The sequence below is a fragment of the Vidua macroura genome, chromosome Z (genome assembly GCF_024509145.1).
Source record: "Vidua macroura isolate BioBank_ID:100142 chromosome Z, ASM2450914v1, whole genome shotgun sequence".
Lineage (NCBI taxonomy): Eukaryota > Metazoa > Chordata > Aves > Passeriformes > Viduidae > Vidua > Vidua macroura.
Window position 1 is genome coordinate 30,986,967 of NC_071611.1, and position 20,922 is coordinate 31,007,888.

A 20,922-nucleotide genomic window follows, 5' to 3' on the forward strand; every position below is an offset into this window, starting at 1 on the left:
GCTGCATACTAATTATCTTTTCAGCTGAAAATACTAAAAAAAAAAGGAATTGAAAATTATCAGATCAAGTATGACATCAAGTAACATTCCTAAGATGATTAAATAGTGGTAAAGCAGAAAGCTCCTCTTCAATTTGCAATCATGTCATATTCCATTATTCTCCAAGGGCTAGAAAAGTCACACAATTCCTATGGAGTAAGGGCTCCAAAAAATAGAAATATCACCTATCAGCTGATGAGCAAAAACTTCACACTGTGTAGAATGAGCTGCATGACTCAAAATACACAAAACAATTTAGAAAAACCAATTGATAAACAGGACTAATTGTCCTTGAATACATCCACAGCACATCTCAACTCTCATGGCCACCCAAATAACGCAGAGTGGAAACACACAGTCCAGAATCCTACCAGGATGGTACACCAATGCTTACTGTTTGATGTACAGAACACACCTCTTCAGACACAGGCAGCATTTGGCCCCTTCTCTCCTTACCAGGTCTTCTTCCACCAGCAGCTGTGAACACTATGATTCCTGAGCAGAACTGTTGAGAACACAACATTTATTTCCTGGACTTGGTGGTTGCATTGCATACCACCACACTGCAATGAAATCGTTAGATGGGCATTCATGATCTATGAACACAATTCAAATCCAGTAACAGACACCATTAAAGGAGGCAGAATCAACTTTCAAAAAACTAATTTTAATCAAAACAAAAAAAACTGTTGATCATTAACAAGTTTATAAAACAGTGATTTAGTTACATAAATAAATTGATATCAGTGTATCAAATCTTAATTACTTTCAACTTCATGAGCATGTTTACATGGGTGATGAAGTACAACCTTTTTACCTATTATAATAAATAAAATGGAGAGCATGAAATAGTTTTTCTAAACAAAAATACCTACAAACATACCTCTAGCATGTTCTCTAATGAAGGGAACAAGAGACACTGGACAACTTTTGCACCAAAACATAAAAACTGCTTTAAAAAGCACAAGGATACAGAACCATCAGCTAAAGTAAAGACACTATACTGTAACCAAAGTTGGTATTTAATAATATAATGAACAGTTTGGTAGTTAGATCTCCAGTTTGGTTATTTTAAAGCATTAAGACAAGGCAAGATAGAAGGCTGCTTTTGTCTGAGTAATTCTAGAGAAAATAAAATAAATTCAAAAAACAAACTGAAAAGTAGAACAGTCATACCTACACAACTTTCTGTCCTGCACAAAGTCAAAATACCTATGCAGAATATATATATATAATATATATATATGTTATTTGTGCACAAAGGTTAGCTTATTATTAGCTCACTGCAAAGGCATAACGTATTATGTCAATAATTTTGGAAAACATTTTGCGTTTTGTGTCAAAAAGGATATTCTTTAAGTTTTCTAGGCTATGAGGCACAAACCCCAGTTCTGGCATACTGTATTCTTAATGCTAAGGCTTGCTGCTCTGGCTGTGTATTTTTTGTTGTCCCTCTTTACGATAGTGCCTGTTACAAGCATGTGTGTATGTGTGTATACATATATATGTATACACAGGTTGTATAAATATATATATATATAAAATTTTCCCCAATAGGTATCAGTCCAACCATGCAATCCAAAAGGTGGCTCTGCATAGATACCCAGCATATAGTTCACCACCTGAGCCAACCCTGAAGCAAGGCGCACTTTAGTCCTTCTGACAGTTTTTCTTTTTTTGTTTAAAACCAAGCTACTGCAGCTTCAAGTATTTTGCATTACATAGATTTTTTTTATAAATTAGTTAATGTTATATTTTTTAATATTCAGACATATACTATAATATATATACAGTACAATAAATGCTCTCATTCTTTTTTTAATTTTTTTGATAAATCCCTGAGAATGTATGTTGACAGTCGCTAAGTTTCCACATGCACAAGCATTGTGTGCCATGCTTCTGGATGAACAGCACTGCAAAGCCACGTGGTCAGCCTTTTAACTATTAGTATTTCATTTGTTGGTTTGTTTAAATATGCTGAAATGTAAGGATGAGTTACAAAGGAGTAAAGCTGAATCCATTCGAGGTACTTATCACAGGATGGAGGTGTTTTGTTTGGTTTTTAAAGCCATTGCAATATATATTTGTTTTTGAGGCTGTGAACATATACAGAAATAACAGGAGAGCGATGTGGGCTTTTGCCACTTGACAACATATACTCAGTGTAAACCAAACCTTTTTTAACCTCTCTCTCTCATACAAAAGAGAAAAAAGAAAAGAAAATTAAACACACAAACTTTCACAACATGACAGTTTAGTTTGCAAACTCAATATAACTATACACATATAATACCGGTGTGGCTCTGTTTCTTTAAGTTAAAAAGGATACAAAGGCAGGCTCAAGTAAAAACAAACCACCCCTCCCCCCCAGTCCCCCATTCACGCATTTTCATCAACCAAACCGTTCACGAACCAGCATCATCAGTTTCTTTTTGCCTTTGTAGATTTGTTTTAGGTTGTCAATAAACTGTGTAAACTGGATGTGACCATCATGAGCCATTAGGAAAGTCTCTCTTGCCTTGCTGAGGAACTCTATAAACTCACTATAGTGTCGTGGGCTGATGTGAGTGAGACGTGAATGAGTTGTATTAATGTAGGCTCCGATTGTGGCATCCAAGAGTTGCCGTAAAGGGGCTTTGTCCAGTGACATAAGCTTTCCAGAGTTCCTCCTTCCATGAAGTCCCACCATGCCAGGAGTGGTCAAAGTACACCTTCGCAAAATGTCCGACAGTACTGTTGCACACTTGACACTTTTGACCACCAGAGGTATTATAGCTGCTAGCTCATTTTTCCCAAGGGAGTGGCTGAGCGCACATGCCCACAGAACGTCATTAATGGCAGGGTGTGTGTCCTGATTGTAACTCAGGTTGAGATGTGTCATGGCCAAAGTGGCCAGCTTGTAGGCCCGCATGGGGTAACCACGGTGCTCCATGTACCGTGCTATGGTAAAAAGCTGCGAGTAGCTCATGCCAGCTGTAGCAGCATCTAGAACGATTTGGTAAGCGGTCTCAAAAGCTATGTGATCCTTTTCACATAGGGTCAGTGCAGAAAGGGCACAGTTTTGAGGATCCTTCATGGCACACTGTAGAGCAAGTGTCCTAGCACTGCCGGCCAGCTTCTCCTGCTGATGGCAGTCCAGATGCAGACGGACGATGGTGCTGTTGGACATCACTGTTGTAGCAACAATACTAGTGGCTTCTGTTGGAGTGAAAAGTGTAAACCAGTTTTGCATGATACTATCCAGTGCATAAACACCTGGGGAGAGAAAGAAAGGATTAGTCACAACTGATAGAACCCACCAGACAGAGATATTCAGCAGATTATACTTCCCACAAAGTCTAAGAGGTAGCCAGTACATCCCAACAAGAAGGGCTCACAGACAACAAGGCTAGAAAAGAACATTTAAACTAAGACTACTGTACAAACTCTGCAGCAATCCCATAAACCCAGAAAATAGCAAAAATAGCCTGCAAGGTAAGCTTTAATCTCCTGTTGTGACAGCTGAGCTGTTTTACTTAAGACAATTTGGGTAAAATCTGGCTCATCTCATCATCTCACTCAAAAGCAGCCCTCACCTTGAACACCAGGGCAATTGCAACCTCTTTTCTCACTGTGAATCTCAAGGCACAGCTTATGTGAAAAGTAGGCAAAATGGCTTTCTTAAGAGAACACCACAGCATACCTTAGCAGAACTTATAAACCACACCTTAAAGCAATCAAATTTGTAAGTACATGATCAGCAAGATCCTTATTAAAGAAATACAATGAGCAATATGAACTACTGGATATTGGATTTCTCAGTGCCACTGTATTCCCAGTGTGTTTCGCAGGCAGAGGAAACACTGACTGATGGGTTCCATAAATTGAACCTACAATTACCTCTAGTGCCTTATTGCTAGAGGCAGTTTACACACATTTGTGAGCCCACCTAAACTACACACAGAGGTCTTCATTTTCTCTGCAGGACTCTGATACTTCCCATGCACCCAATCATTCATTTGCAGGAAACCATCATAGCCAGAGAACACAGTATCTTCATTTAAATAAACAGAGTCCTAGCATTACCATATTGATTTTTTACTGTGTTGATTAAGTCTCAAGAGTACTTTGCACAACATTTTAGGTTCTTTACAGGACACTTATATTAGAATATGTAAACCAATTTAAAGTGATTTTAACTCTAGTATTTTATCTGCTGAGATGCAGCTGCACAAAATAATACTCAGGCATTAATATCTGTAAGATAACCTTAGCAAAAATTACCCCAGCAAAGATATAAAAGCAATAAAACAAGAGGATTGCATGAAAATTTGCAGACACAAACCAATTTCTGGCAGAGAGCATACAAAGGCAAACTCTATTTCCCCATGCTATTGACACCAATATAAGACCAGCTAAGCATAAAACAAAAAATAAATTAATCCAGAGAATAAGCAGCAGCAATCTTCCTAAGTTCTGAAACTCAAGAAGCATCTGTGCAATACAATCCAACTCAGAAATACCAAAAATACCTTTACTGGCAATTAAAATGGCTCCATTATCACAAGTACTTAGATTGTTCCCATTAGCATTGGTGCTGATTTTTGTTTTTTTTTTTTAACAGCTATACAGCTTTTAATGCAGTCATCTTCATTTTCAGACCCTGCATCATCATTCTGAAGATGGTAAACCTTAACACAGAAGATTTATGAGATGCCTCATAAACTATGAGAAGACATGCAAGAAATCTATAGCAAAGCCTAAAATGATCCAAACATGCTACTTGAGAGAGCACTGATCTCCCACTTCTGTGTTGAGTATTTTGAGTATTAGTATTTGCATCTGTATGCTTCCCATAGGTTATGCACACCTCCACCTTATGGGGGAAAGAAGTCACACTGCATTACTCAACTATTGTCTCACTTGCTTTGTGCCTAAAAACACCCACTAATCACTGCCATGATGTGTTCTCACCAAAGGAATTTTAGAGATGAACATGAAGTGGGAAGCATTTGCAGAACTTGGGTGTTGACAAGGAAGATCAAACCTTGTAAGAGTAGCTGACAAGAGAAACATTTCAGAACATACCTACTTCTGTTGCACATGTTACCAACCACCTCACCATTTCCCGCCGTCGCCAATTCAGCGTTGACAGCGTCATCCGCATCACCTGTTAAAAGAACACAAACAAAATAAAAATTAAATAGCAAACCAAGGCTATAGACAAACAGATAGCAATTTTGAAGTACTTAAACATACTAGAGTTAAAAATGGCAGCCTCTTGCCCTCTCCACTCCATTTCCTCTTTTTCAGCTGATATGTCAAACAATTTGAAAAACACTGTTTGAGTATTTTTGAACAGCATGCAGACAGTAATTCCACCTGCAGATCCTTCAGGGATAGAGGACAAAGGCTGTTTTATCTGAGGGCAAGAAAAAACGCTATCCCATAGAAAAACCTTCTCCCAGACAACAACAACCAACAATCAATTACCAATTATTGAAATTACGTAACATCTCCTCCTTCTATGCACAAGTATACCAGCAATCATCGTGTGATATTCCAGGGCATTTAATTATTTTAAGTAGTCAGATACTAGACACTGAACACAGACAACCAAATTACAATTAAGTTGAGGAGAAAAGAAGGGGGAATCATATATAGGCCACTAAAGACAGCGCTGAGACTGTTTCTTGCAGGGAAAGCCTCACTGTAAGAAACTACACAGCTGGGAATTGGCGGGAATTACACTGCTATGCACCTTCCTTCCGGAAAACAAATCTTTAAGATTCTTAAAACACCTTTAGTAAGCTTGGAACAGAACAGTGGGCAAATTTTACAACAGTTCCAGTTTGTTGGGTTTGTGACATAACTTGCACTAGACCGCACTGAAGACATTCTGATGACACTGTCAGCCACAAGAGAGTATCCATGAATACACGAATACCCAAAGTGTGCTGTTTCCTTCTAATGATACTTGGTGAAAGCTTGGTGTGACACACAGGTCAATTTTAAGGACTTTTCTCTCTCTCACATAAACATTTAAGGCAAATGAAACAGATTTCCACAGTCACCATGGAAATATGAAAGCCTAAAAAAGCATACAGAACCCTCATCTTTTTGATTAAAGATTTCGGTACCTTTCTTCAGCATAAGAAGCAATTGGGAAAATATCCTTTCCCCAGAAGTCTTTGGAGCTTTATTTACTGAAGCAAAGTAATAAATGGTTTTCTGATCTTTGCATGTTTTTTTTTTTAAGAATTCCCTAAAGAGGGATGAAGATATTTGCTTTTGTTGAAATGAACTGCTTAAATTCTAAGATTCAAAAGTGTCAGCTTTGGCTGTCTCCTTTTAGCTTGCAAAGTCTCTCGTCAGAGCCTGAAAACTGATCTGCAGTACTTGTACACCTCAAGCACCCTCAGATGCATCTAACTATACCACAGCTTGTGGAGTACAGGATGTTGATGGAAGTGAGAGGGCTGTTGTCAACATGCTCTGCCTTAGCAACCAGTCATTATGGTTGACCTTGGCTTTCAACAAGCATGTACCAGTTCTCATTTAGGGGAAAGGAAGAGAAAGAAAAGGAAAAAAACCCTGAAGACCACGTGAAAAATACAGTGCATTTCCAGCAAGCAGAGTAATTTTACTTTCTAGCCAGTCCTAAATATAATCCTGAACCCACCACACTGGTCCTCTCTCACCCCTGAACAGAAGAGTGCAGCCAACAAATGCCAGCTCTACCTTCCACTTGAATGGCACAAAGGGACTTTGCAGATTCTTGGTCTGTGTTTACCAATACATTAAGCTTTGTACTAGAAAACAGAACTTAAAACCAAGTCCAGATAGAGCCCAAAGACAGTATCCTGTCCTGCGCTTAAAAGCTACATGCACCAACACTGCATAAAATTTCTTTCTTCTATTATAATAACAAAAAATGAGGGAAATACCTGAAGGCCCAACTCCAGAGAAACTTTCAGAAGAGTTATATCTGGCAAGCTGTCCATGAGTGTTGCTATTTTAAATGCATCCTGGGCAAGTTTGAAGATGTGTGATGAGGAGTGGATATTTTTCTGGATGGATTCTAACACTGTTTCTAGTCTCCGAACATCACCTGCAAGGTGTAAACAGAATCACCAAAATGGAATAAGCTCCCAAAACACCCAGAGATCCATTATAACTGAGCCTGACATTGCTATGCAATAGTATGATGTTTAATTACACACACTCTATTTTTGAAAACCTTCAATAATTAAATTGTGTATGAATGAAAGATTTAAGAGACCACAAACTGATCTGTCTGAAGGTGTTAGCGCAGTGCAGGGCCAAAAGTCACTCTGATTTGTGAATTTTAGAACTGACTTGTCCACTTTTGTGTCTCATAGTCAATGTCATGTGTCAGGAGAATAAAAAGGTGTCTCATCAGCCTCATACCAAGCTCATCTAGCTACCAGCTAACTAAATTAACTACTTTGCTAGAAAATTACATGACAGATTTAAGCCAGTTTGGTTTGTTATGCCCATTTCAAACTACTGCCAGACTATGACCTGGACTCCTAAGCATGAGTTTTATGATCTGTTTACCTATGCAATATTAAAAGCACACATTTAGTTGAGTACATAACTGAGAGCAATGTACCTTTGGCTGCTGTTAGCATGGTTGATGCCAGCTCACACTGCTGGGATTCGATATGACTTAGGGTGAACCAACGGGGATACCGGTTTGGAACAACAGATGCAATGTGGTGAGGGCGGGACAGGTCTCCTGAAGGAGCTGTGGATTCCAGTACCAGCAACCTGAAATAAGAAAGAAATCCTCTTTCATTAAATCACTACTACATTTGGTTGCTCATAAGCTAAAGGTGCAAGAATACTTGGTATTGTCTATAAAATATGCTTTTTCAGTTGCAGAAAAGAAAAAAAAAAAGGAAAACCACTTCTCTTGGGGAATATCAAAAGTTCATTTGCCAAACTTTCCTATATCAATAGGCGTTTTTAACCTACCGGTATTTTATAATGTACCCTAATCAGATGTTAGGGTCCCAAACAGCAGTGATAGAGAAGTTTCCTTTAATATGACTTTCAGACTCCATTTTCTCATCAAGTACTCATCAGTCAATAATAATCTTACACAACAAGGAGCATTCATACTTAAAAAATTCAAATTAATGTGTTGTTGACTATGACAATCCAAATGACAGCCCACAGCAAAGATTTAACCTTACTGCCCTTGCAATATACTAAATACTGACAGTACATCCGCTGCTCTATAAGTATCAGTACAAAAAGTAGAAGTGAACAAAAATAGGCTTTTTTTTCAATACAGTTAAGCATAGTTTCAGCATATGAACAGTTAAAGAAATAGTAATAAGGCAGTATATATAGTATGCAGAAGAAAAGCTTTTCCAGTGCTTAGCTTCTTGACGTCTCTTAGTATCTGAGGTCTGTTTCTACCAGCTTTCATACACTTGTGATTTTCTAGAAGGAAGTGATCTGTGAGGATCAAGGAAGTTGCATCTCTTTTGTCCTGCAAAGAGACAAAACTGCAACTACCGAACATTGAAAATCCAATGCATTGTGTTTTTGTGATAGACTGTTTCTTATATAATAAGCCCATTTAAATGTAAGTTACAATTTCTTGTATTTAAATAAATATCTAAGTTCTGTAAGCAGCTGTGGAGTATGTTTTTTTTTGTTTTTTGCATTAAGATGGATTTGAGTTCCATCAGGATTTTTTAGATTCCTGAAGCATATGATATATTAGTAAAATAATAATACAGTATAATAAAAATTCACTGAGAAAGGTAATTCTGAATATATGGAAAGGCGTCTAGCAGGCACATAAAAATACAACACAGCACCCAAATAACTATCACACACATGCAAGTGCATGAAAATAGGAAAAAAAAACCCTTGTATCAAGTCAAATCTATTCTCCAGCAGCACAAAGATATCTCTCTTCATAAACATATTCTAAAGCTGATTTTTTCCAAGCATAGAGTGAGGTTGCAGAGGTGCATTATAAGATAGCTTCAATGAACAGAAAAGATCCTAACTATTAAATTAAAAAAGGGATTAGTAGGTTATGAGTAAACAGACAAAAAGCATGAAAGAAAGGCTGTTTTGGAGAAATCTTTTGTCACTTTGAATTTCACTGCCAGCTTCTGTGCTCTTTTGCTGTGAAAAGATGTGCTGTTGTGAATTGGTGGCTTTCACACAATTTTGGCAAGGTTAGGGAACACCAAAAAAGCAGAAGTAGATTTAGCACTCTTTTTTTGTTTTGTTTTTTTTTTTTTCTTCGAAACATCAATTATTTAGTTAGGTTTTAGCAAAGCTACCTTGTGAATAAACATCACCATTAAAGTCTGGTCCCAAAGCCTGGCTGAAATTCAGGCTTAACAAGGGATCAAACCAAACTAAGCCAAACATTCAAGCTCAGATTCCAAGTGAGCAGTCAACTGCAGATCCACGTTCTCCAAGGCTACGCTCCATATGTTTCAGTGCTGCAAGCAGAAAACTAGATACAAGTGACCATCAAGGACTGCACAACCCTGTCCTTGCGGACCTGAGATGCATACATGACTGGCTTTCTGGTCTCAGTTTCCATTTATTTCATATTAAGTGTTCCATACACTAAAATAGGACTCAAAAAATTAAACAGCAACAGGTATTTTTGAATACAGATGGGTTAAATACTCCTGAGCTGCCATGGGTAATTGACCCATGTAGACTTGTATGCAGACTGACACTGAACACTTCTATCTGAAGAGCAACTACCTGGGATCTTGGGAAATTAAATTCTTTAACAAATGTGAGTAAAGAAGTATGCTTCACTTCTAAAAGAATGAGCAGCTGTAGCAATTTCCATGCAGCACCTTTACTAACTTCCACATGGGATTTCTGTCCTTGCCACAGCCACTTCCTCTCTCTCATGGAAGACAAGTTGCTCAAATTTTCATCTTCTGACCCATTCAACTTCTCAGCCATGAGACAGACATTCAATCTTCATGTTTGCTTTATTCTTGTCTCCTCAAGGCAGTATTACATTACTTTTTCATTTGGTTTGTATTGGGAGTCCTTTATTAACTGAACTAACATTCTGGTGTGAATGGAAAGAATAATCATCCTTCTTCAGGAGAATTTAAGAAGTGCAGATGAATGCAGACAGACACAGAATAGAAAGCATCTAAATCTGCCATCACAACCCTTCAAGACAGCAGTCCACATTTCTGAAGAGTGCCAAATATCAAACTACAAAAAGAAAGATTACTATCTAGGGCTGAACCTTCATCTGTCTTATAAAGCGAAGAAAAAAATAGCTATGGAGGGAAAACAGCCCTGATTGCACTGACATCTCCTGTGATTTTACCAGATGGAAACAAAAAAACAATTCTTTCTTATGCTGGTCTATTTAAGAAGTAATTTCTTTGGTTGAGATGACAGCTTTATAGCAGTTGAGGGCTGGAGCTACCCAAGACTAACTGGAGATTTCATCATTTGGATCTTTCAGTGTCTTGTTTGTTTTTCTAGTTGAGAAAGGAAACTTCCAAAAGAGTTTTCAGTTTTGACTGGTTTCAAATCCTTGTTCAAATGAATCTGCATATTGACTCCATGTTCACTGAGGCAGTCAGGAAAGCTGCTGATGGATGACTACTCCAGCCTTGGAGCATCATTTCAATAGCTTAGTTTAAGGAGGAAAAATCCATACAAACTCTCAGAGAAATCATACCTCTTGAGAAATAATTTAAGGTAGTAACTGAAAGTAAATACAAGACAAGTATGTTTTATAAAAGAATTAACTTTTTTTCTTTAGCAAAAAGACAAAACCAAACACACCAAACCAACCAAAGAAACAACAAATAACAAACCGAAACAAAACCAACCAAAAAACCCCCACGTACCAAATTTTGTACTATCTCCCTGTTATGATAAAATCAGTAATTCGTGTACTTACCTTGAGATAAAAGAAGACTAGCAAACTTAAGTGGCCCAGACTTTCTGATCACCCATCTGAATGTTCTCAATAGTTCACCAATAATGGACTTTTATCTTAATCTATTTCCTAAAATGCTAATTGTAACCAGCAAGTATGCATGGTCACTCTTTCACATTTTTAGACTCTTCCCATAACATCCACTACTAGACTTTCTTGGAGGCAGAAAAATATCCAACAGGCTAAGCAGACCTTTGGCTTAGAATGACAGCTATATTTTGCTCTTATGCAGGGCCTCCCATTTAGTCCTTCAAACACCGGAATTATTTTCACTCTCTTTAGCTTTTTGGAGAGAGTAGCTCCAGAATAAACACCTCCTGACTGTACACACACAACCCGTTTGATGAAGCTAAATACTCTTCATGTGGACAGGGCATCCTTCAATCACTGTGCAATCAATCTTGGTGATAATGACCAGGAAAACTCAACATTTTTTTCTTTTTTATAATCTAAGACTTGACTGCTCTTAGTATTCAGCTGTGGCTATTCTTTGCCAACCATCAACTACTAGGTTCTTGATAGTGAGCAGACAATCCAGATGGGACCACTTTCTTCCCTGCATTCTATGTGGACAACAGTTTTATCACTGATCATTTAAGTCCTTGAAAACTCATTCAGAAGTCTTTTTTTAGATACCATTACCAATCTGACCTGTCCTGAGACAGCACACACTGAACACTGCCTGAGAATCATATTTTTCCTGATTACTAAAGACAAATAGGATGCAAACCAGACATTTTGCTGTCATTGGATGTACCACATTTAGATCCCAACATTCACCCGGAAGAGGCTAAGATGTTATGAAGCACTAAAAAAATGCACAGGCTCTGACCACACCACTCAAATCTATTGTTGAGAGTCAATTTATAAAGAAGACGAGTGTAACAAATTGTCCAGCTGAGCAGACTAAGCAGCAAACAATCCTGAGACTTATGATAAAATACCTCTTTCCTTATTTCATTACCAATATCATGCACACACAACCACACGGGCGGGAGAATCCATATGCTAAAGTGGCTTTATAACACAAAATATTGTGCCACACGTGTGGGATTCTAGAAGTATCTGAAACAGAAAATCCTGTTTTCCAAGCCTAAATAAACACTAATTGGACACTTATAAATTATTATAATATAGTAACTACAAATACAATTTACTTTTATAGATGACAGAACCAAAACAGCACCTCCTTGACTCCTTGAATGGAAGAATGTATATTTTAGAAAAAGAGAGTAGGTCTTGATTACCAAACCTTTCCTGCCTTTCCACATCTACTACTCGTGCTCTTTTTAGACGACTCATGAATACGTACCGCATGGCTCTCAGTGCAGTTTTGTATGCCAATTCAGCATCATGAGGTAGGAGAGAGGTGAAGAGATACTTGGCAAATGTGTGCATTGGAACACTCTCTCGATGGATGACTTCACCTAAGCCACTATATGGTCCACCTGCAGGAAAGAGAAACAGAATGTCAGTCTTTACAAACTGCTAGACCCCAACTTCTGAACCTTTAAAAGCATTCAATACACCTTTAGCTAGAAGTGGTATTCAAAGACTCCTGCTTCACCTTCACAAAAGGTGAAGTTACATTGCTATTTTCAGTGAAATAGATAACACATCATATATACACAATGTATTACAGTTATATTAAATACCATGTATTATTTGGAAAACAAGACACACTACAAATTGTATAATACTAAGCACACTGCCAGTGCTTATATGAATGACAGAATGATTACCATACTTCATGGGACTCATTCAGCAAGCCTGGTATGCAAAAGTAGAAAGTCATAATCCTAGCTCAGCCTCCAGAGAGTTATTTTATGTACATCAATGCCCATGTGTTCTGTCAGTGTGCCACTGCTTCATCACAAATTCACCAGTAAAAAAAGAATGATGACCATAGAAAAATGGGCATCTTTAATTGAAATGACTAAAGACCACAGCAGACCTGAGCCCTCAAATGTCTCACCTGACATTGGCATTTAAATAACCCTTTGGTCTGAATGCAGTCATGACTCAAGTACCAGGTCCTACCCTTGGGTTACAACAACCCCAGGCAGCTCCACAGGCTGGGAACAGAGTAACTGGAAAGCTGCTCAGTGGAAAAGGACCTCAGGGTGCTGGTGACATGAGTCAGGGTGTACCCAGGTGGTGAAGGAGGCCAATGGCATCCTAGCTTGGATCAGCAGGACCAGGGCAGGGATTGTCCCCCTGTGCTGGGCACTGGTGAGGCCACACCTCCAGTGCTGTGTCCAGCTCTGGTCCATCACTGCAAGAAAGACACTGAGGAGCTGAAGTGAGTCCAGAGAAGGGCAGTGGAGATGGGGCAGGGTCTGGAGCACAAGTCCTGAGAAATAGCTGAGGGAGCTGGGGGTGTTTATCCTGGAGAAAAGGAGGCTCAGGGGAGACCTTATGATTCTCCACCCCTGCCTGAAAAGCCCCTGACAACCAGAGACAGGATGAAAGGAAATGGCTTCAGATTGTGCCAGGCAAGGTTTAGACTGCATATCAGGAAAAACTTCTTAACTGAAAGGATGGTCAGGCATTGGAATAGGCTGCCCAGGGCAGCTATCATTGAAAGTGTTCAAATTAAGTGTGGATGTGTCACTTAGGAACACGGTTTAGTGGTGAAGATAGTGGTGGCTGTCTTAATGGCTGGACTCAACCATACTATTAGTCTCGTCCAACCTTAACTATTCTATGATGATGAACACAAGGCCACATCATGCACCAAAGCTGGCTGTTAGTCCAGTATACCCACATAATTTTAGAAATTCTATTTTATTTATGTGAAAACTATCCCTATTATTGGGGTAATGGATTTTTCTCTCTCAGTAAGGTTCAATTAGATTTCAATTGATAACAGCAGCATCACGATAGACAACAACAAAGTTAAAAGCAATGTTCACAGTGCATATGAACCCTATTTCTACACTTTTTCCTGCACACTTAAGACTGTTATTCCTGTTAATAGGAAAACTATGTCAAACAGTTTCTGACTTCAGTGACAAGAGGTTCAGGCATTAAATGCTGCAAGATACAGAATAAGAATCTTGTATTAAATATTACTGGACAATTATTGCACAGATAGCACTCAGCAGTCCCAGAAGCTACTACTACTTCTACAAAGACTCCAACCGATCACAATTGAAAGGATGGATGAATGGATGGATGGATGGATGGATGGATGGATGGATGGATGGATGGATGGATGGATGGCCAGCTGTGTGAATGCACTTTTGTTTCAGCAATGTTTTTGACTGCCGCCTTAGCACAACATGCAAGGATAGAAATCACTAGGCATGAAAATATTCTGAGCTCCATAGGTGGACATTTCTAAAGACCAGGGCTGATTGCAAAGGAAATGTCAAAGAAGATTTAATAGGTGACAGTGTGTCTCATAACCATTTGAAATGAAGTTGAAAGCCATTCAAATCTAGCTGGCATTGCTTGAATGAAAGAAGCCATTTCATGTATGTTTGCCAGTTGGTGTTCCAGTCAGAAACTCAGTCAGGACACAATGAACACATGACAAAGAATTTATATGAAAATATATTTTGCCATTAACTTAGCAGTTAAGCAAAAAATTTTAACAGTTCTTGCAAAACAGTCTTATGTTCTGCTTTCCCACACACTCAAATGGTAGCTACACACAGCATGCATTAATCTGCATTAACAGCAGAGAAATTAGCTTAATATTGGATTAAGTCTTCTTTATTGTATCTACCAAATTTCAGCTAAAATCTCACAGTTGGTATGATCAGCACCTTAAATCACTGCATAGTTTTTCCTCCATGTAAACTGGCAGTTTCTGCCTAACGTGGAGCAAACTGAAACTACTGCAGAAAAGCCAGCTTTCTCATCACACACTAACGCAAGACAACTGCCGCATATTGCTCACAGCGGCAATTTTTTAGATAGTTTTATTAGCAGAGTTCCTGCTATGATCAATTCTTTACTACTCTAAGAAAATATTCAGTGATAAAGTAGTAAACTGAATTATCAGAGAGTATGTCAGAAAAATCCTGCCCTTTCCTCATAAAGCATCCTTACCAGTAAAGAGATGTGGCAAACTGATTTTATAATGCAGAGGAATCCTGTATGCTAATAGCTAGATCAAGACAGTAGCTTTTCTTGTCCAAAGGCCATAAAGCAGCAGTACAGACACACCATGATGGAAATTTTCCCTGTGTTGCAGCTTCTGTGCAGTTTCAAATCTAGGCAAAAACAGTGACTTAAAGCTGGGAACCCTAAGCAACATATTGTACCTCTTCCACAAAAAAAAAAGTTTTAAAAAACTAACATGTCACAAAAATAGAGTAAAATCTGACTGTTGTGCAACCATCTCTCAACTTACCTAGGACAGTACCACACTCGCCTTCAAGCCACGTGCATGCACTCAAAAGCTGGGTGTCCCACCCAGCCTTCAAAAACCTGCATTATGCCTTTCACTACTTTTTTCCCCTGGAAGTTTTTTCTTCCATTCAAAAAGAACAAAAACAAGACAGACAGCCTTGGAACCCATGTCATCACTCTCTGAAAATGATGCTTAAGTGCTACATGTCAAGGCTTTTTCAAAGTTAAGGCAAAAGTATGCACTTCCATGTACAGAAGTTATTTCAACGCTGCCTAATTCTGAAACACAAATTGTGTATCATGGTCATAACTCAGGCACAAGACCAGACCTGAAGCCACAATATTTGACCAAATACTTTAATTTCCACCTATGAAATAAACTTCAAAGGCAGGTAATCTTCTTTATTTTCACAAATAAAATGCGGCATTTCTGCCTCAGAAATTATATGTGAATTTTCCAAGCTCTTCACTTTGGCACAGTGGTCAAAATCTTCATGCATTTAAAAAGCTGCCAGTATAGCTCCTTTCGCAGAATACAAAGAATACTTGGTATCTGGAATTTTGGTATCTGGGAACTGTTGATAACTGATGTCTGTATTATATAATAATTAGCCTGGAGTGTATAATCAGGTTTTTGAGATTATGACATGCAACAAATGTAAAGAACAAAGTGTATTCAAAATTAAAATAAAAGGTTTATAGGTCAGTATATGCCTTATCTCTGCAGTCACGTGATATCTGAAGTATGGCAATTTTCGTATGAGATTTGATAAAAACTTTCATGGAGTTCTAAGCAAAAAAAACCATCTGAAGGATGTAAGGCAGGTTCTATAGGAACACTAGTTCTCCACTGACTTGTGTCAGTGCAGACAGTTTAGAGAAGCAGTTAGCATCTATATTCAGCTACCTTCTAATAGGAAGACTGCTTGTTTTCGAAAAATCTTCACCAGAGTATCATCCAATTCAATTTCTTGTAGCTTAGAAATGAGCTGCTCCTCATTTCGACAAACCTTCTCTTGTGCATACAAGCCATCTGGCATTATTCGCTGCTGTCCCAGCCCTATCAACGCTACTTCCACAGCCAGCGTTAAGTAAGATTCCCCTTCTTCTAGGAACTTGTGTGCAGGCAGGTGCTGGTACTCCAGAGATTTGCATTGCCCCAGGTTTTCTGTAAAGGGTGACACAGAAAGGAAAACACATCAGCAAACCATTTTAACCCATAATCTGCCTACAATGCCACATATACAAAAGCTTCCACCATTAGTATTACTATTTCAGAATTATTTAAATTATTAGCTAGTCTCAAAATACAACACTCCAATCTAAAATATGTAATCTGATTCCATATAGCAGAAATACACAAAAATAAATTGGTTTTAAATAATCCACTCAAGTAAAAATAAAGTTTTTCATTTTTAAACCACACAATTTAAAAAAACGCAGCTCCTCCAGCTTTGTGTTAATGAGGCCAAAATTGCAAGATCCATTCCAATTTCTTTCCCTACCCATTTCTATATTTCCTTCAAGCCCTGATGCACAAGAGGAAGGGAAAAGTGCTTTTACACCTATGTAGATGTCAGCTGAAGTTATTAGAATTGTGCAAATACAATAGGCCCAGGACCCAGGAACTCCTCACCTTTAATATATGCTCTGTTTGCTAGCACTCTTTTCAAGCTTTTAATTTGTTGCACTTGTGCTCATGATAAAAATGCATATTGTTAACATTAGAAGTCCTATTTTTAGTAACAATTACAAGCAAATCCCACACAGGCCAAGCCATAAACTGTTTTAAAGAGTGCTATCAATTCATTTGGCACTTCACAAACACAACATATGACAAAATGCTATTTCAGCTTGTAGCATTTTACAGTCTAATTTGGGAACAAAAAGTTGTAGTTGTCAGATGTAAGGAGATGGGCAACTGCAAAAATGGAAAGGCTGAATGCACTTGGAAGATTGCGTGTGTACAAAAGGAAGCTACTTTTCAGCACACAATATTTTTATTTCATGAGGTTGCTTTGGTTTTTTAGTAACAGCAGAGAATCTGATTTCCAAATTTTTTAATTGAAATGGTTTCCAGAACTGGTGGGTAAGAGAGTAGAGATTTACTGAAGAAAATCTAATTGAATAAAAGGATTTTTGAGGCAAAACCCCAAGAAGATTGTGGATGCGTATATAAAAGAGCTTCAGGTAAAGTAATGAATCCAGTTTCTGTCCACACTAGTAGTGTTAAGAAGTTACCCCAAGGTGGAAAGAGACTGAGAGTAAGGAATTAATCAGTTAAAATCCTGGGGAGCAAATACTGAAATTGAAATGGCTGTACATATCCTATCCCTATCCTAAATCATGTATTGATACAGCAACACTATTTTCCAACTCCTACCATTTATAGACTATATATGTTACTAATTTCAAGAGTTTTGTCATTGTTTTGGAGTATTATGTACACTGTAGCTAAGAAACCAAATAACATCCAGGGCTGTCTTTAGGAGTGTTGCCAGCAGGTCGAGGTAGGTGATCTTGCCCATCTGTTCAGCACTAGTGAGCCCACATCTGGAGTGCTGTGTCCAGCTGTGGGCTCCCCAGCACATGGGCATGCTGTAGGAGATCCAGCGTAGGAACACAAAGATGATTAAGGGATTGCAGCATCTCTCATATAATGAGAGTGAGAGAGGTGGGATTATTTAGCCTGGAAAAGAGAGGTCTCAGGAGGATCTTACCAAAATGTATAAATATCTGATGGGAGAATGTAAAGAAGACAGTGCCAGACTCTTCTCAGTGGTATCCTGTGACAGGACAAGAGGCAATGGGCACAAACTGAAATACAGGAAATTCCATCTGAGCATAAGAAAACATGTTTTAACTATGAGGGTGGTTGAACACTGCAGGAGGTTGCCCTGGAAGGTTGTATAGTCTTCATACTTGAAGTTGTTCAAAACCCAAATGGACACAGACCTGAGCAATGCGCTGTTCTAGGTGACTGCTACAAGCAGACTAAATGGACTACATGATCCCCAGAAGTGCCTTCCAAACTTAACAACTCTGTGATCCTGTGATTTCCTGCAATTTCTCAGAATGAGGACAGTGCAATGTATGTGCCGTTATGAAGTCATATTGGGTTTTATTTCAAACATGAAATATGGAATTTTCTTCAAGAATGAGTAACTGGTAATTTTTAAGTGTTTTCTTAGTTTATACATTTTCTCCCCCTTGTGCTTTCCTAATGTATGCAAATGTGAGTTCTTATACTATAGAAACAATGACTTTGAAACTGATTCAAAAAGGCAAGACAGAAAAATACCTCCAGTAAAAGAAGAAATATACCAGACTGCTGCATTTTCTTGGTCTTACCCGTGAAATCGGAGAATCCATGGAAGCTGTCATCATCCACCCTGCAGGCTTCCATCAGGCTACTAAAAAGGGTGCCAATGGGGTCCAAAGGGTGTCCCACCCAGCCTTCAAGATTCGTTATTGAGGTTACTCCCCTGTGGAGAAGGTCTGTGGCAAGAAACACACACAGAGGAGGGAGGGAGGGAAAGAGAGCTCATGTAAGCCCATCAAAACAATTGCACAAGTGAAACTGCTGAAAATGCCCTCAGTACAGAATTCAAAGCATTTCCAGTAGCTTCTGCATAGAAAGAGAAAATAATATCTTTCAGGGTGAATTCACTGCCCTTGGTGAATATGTAAATGAGGAATAAGAAAAGAGAAAGAATGGAAGCCAAACTTTTTGGGCACTAGCAAAGCATATTATGGGTCAAAAATTTCAATGGCAATGTCTTTTGAAATCTCTTCCTTGATACTACTAGAACTCTTCTGAAAATGTCTGCTTGAAGAATTACAACAAGGACTTTTTTGGTAAAATTTTTAGAACAATTTGCTCACTCAAAAAGACACAGTACCCTTTCTACATTTTTAGGTTAATCTGATAGAACTGGAATAAATTAAAATATTCTAAAACATGTTCCAATTTCATAAATTATGAGCTTATACAGAACCTCTCTCTCTCTCTTTCTCTCTCTGCACTAAACTCAGCATGACAGTTACTTAAAAAAAAAAAACAACAAATGTTTAAATAAGTTATACAAGAAAAATTGTCTTTTCATAGGATCAAGTGTATTTTTGGTCATTTTAAGATTTTAGTCCACAAATACCTTCATCAATATTTTTCTGTAGCCCTTACCCATTACTTGGTTAGAACACAGAAAAAACGTTAAGTTCAATGAATTGGAGGAAGTGTGATTGTGGTAACAGGAATTAGCTATTCCCCAAATCCACGCCATATGGTAACAACTCCCCTTGACACTCACAGCTTTTTTTCCTCCCAGACATACAAACACAAGTAAATGATGAGAGATCAGATGCATTATTGACTACCCTCTAAAAACTGTATACAAGCCATTACGGCTGCTCTGCTTCTCTGCCTGCCACACAGTAACTTGTACCTCCCTTCACTCTCTCTTGTTCACAAAGCATCATATACCTGAGTAACCATATGCATTAAACTTTTAAGCCCTGCTTTCTCCTATTTAAATTTGTGGGGCTACAAAATGAAACACAGACACACTGTCAGGATGGTAGAGGTTTTTTTAAAGTATCCACTGGTATGTAATATGAAAAAAACAAGTAAATCATCCCATTACCTAACAAATAGTAAATACAATAGGTAGAAGTAAGGAATATTACCAAGAAGGGTTCATCACGGTGACTTCTTAGTGATTCACTTTGTTCTGTTGTGACTACTTATGAGCTTCTCTTTTGTCATGCCAACCAAAGGCTTGGTCAGATACATTTAACTTAAAATCACACAAGGGGCTCCATGGACATCAGATCAGCCACATGAATAAAAGCTAAGCAGAAGCATGGGGTGTTTGCTGAACAAAAAGTCTAGAGCTGGGCTGTAGCTGCAGTTTGCCTCTGGTTATAGAGACCAGCACACTTTATGATATTAAAAGAGTCTTTTAAATATTCCCCATGAAATTAAATAACAAAAAAAGCAGTGAGTGACAACACAGAAACAACAAACTACTTTGTTTCAGGGCAGGATGGATCACATTTCATGCACTTTTTAAAAACGATAATAGAATATTAGATGATAGCTACAGAAACTGCTCACAAGGAAAGGAATTTAACAGAGTTACTGAATGTCTACATGCTGCACTAGCAACTGGGAATGAAAAGGAGCACTATTACAACCAGCACGCTTGCAAAAGATTCCTCACACCTGCCAGTGGTACGAACACACACAGTGACACAGGCACCACCCTTCTTAACAAAACAACATTAAAAAAAAAAACCACTCAATTTTTCTGTGTGAAAAAAATACAGAAGTACATAGGAAATGCAGTTAATTTTATTTTTTTTTTTTCAGCTAGGTGCATATCTTTTAAATGCTCATTTCTGGGAAAACATCTGAACACACACTTGAAAAATTTACACATGTGATTTCACACTGATATTTTTGACTACAATGCATGAGGATACACACAGTTTAGAATAACAGAGAAGATCTAAAATAAAATTTGAATGAAAGGATTAGTGTAGCAGCTGAG

At 38.2% G+C, this 20,922-nt stretch overlaps 1 protein-coding gene across 5 annotated transcripts in view; it reads right to left on the reverse strand.

Annotated features, from left to right (window-relative positions):
- Positions 1–685: 685 nt before the first annotated feature.
- Positions 686–20,922, reverse strand: part of ZSWIM6 (zinc finger SWIM-type containing 6) — a 109,226-nt gene continuing 88,989 nt past the window's right edge. For all 5 annotated transcript variants that reach the window (XM_054002794.1, XM_054002793.1, XM_054002795.1 and 2 more), the window contains 7 exons: positions 18,722–18,868; positions 16,278–16,538; positions 12,321–12,456; positions 7,655–7,812; positions 6,966–7,129; positions 5,107–5,188; positions 686–3,294 (listed from right to left, as the gene is read on the reverse strand). In XM_054002794.1, coding sequence (XP_053858769.1) covers positions 2,432–3,294; positions 5,107–5,188; positions 6,966–7,129; positions 7,655–7,812; positions 12,321–12,456; positions 16,278–16,538; positions 18,722–18,868 — 1,811 coding nt within the window. In that variant the 3' untranslated portion in view covers positions 686–2,431. The remainder of the gene's footprint in view (positions 3,295–5,106; positions 5,189–6,965; positions 7,130–7,654; positions 7,813–12,320; positions 12,457–16,277; positions 16,539–18,721; positions 18,869–20,922) is intronic.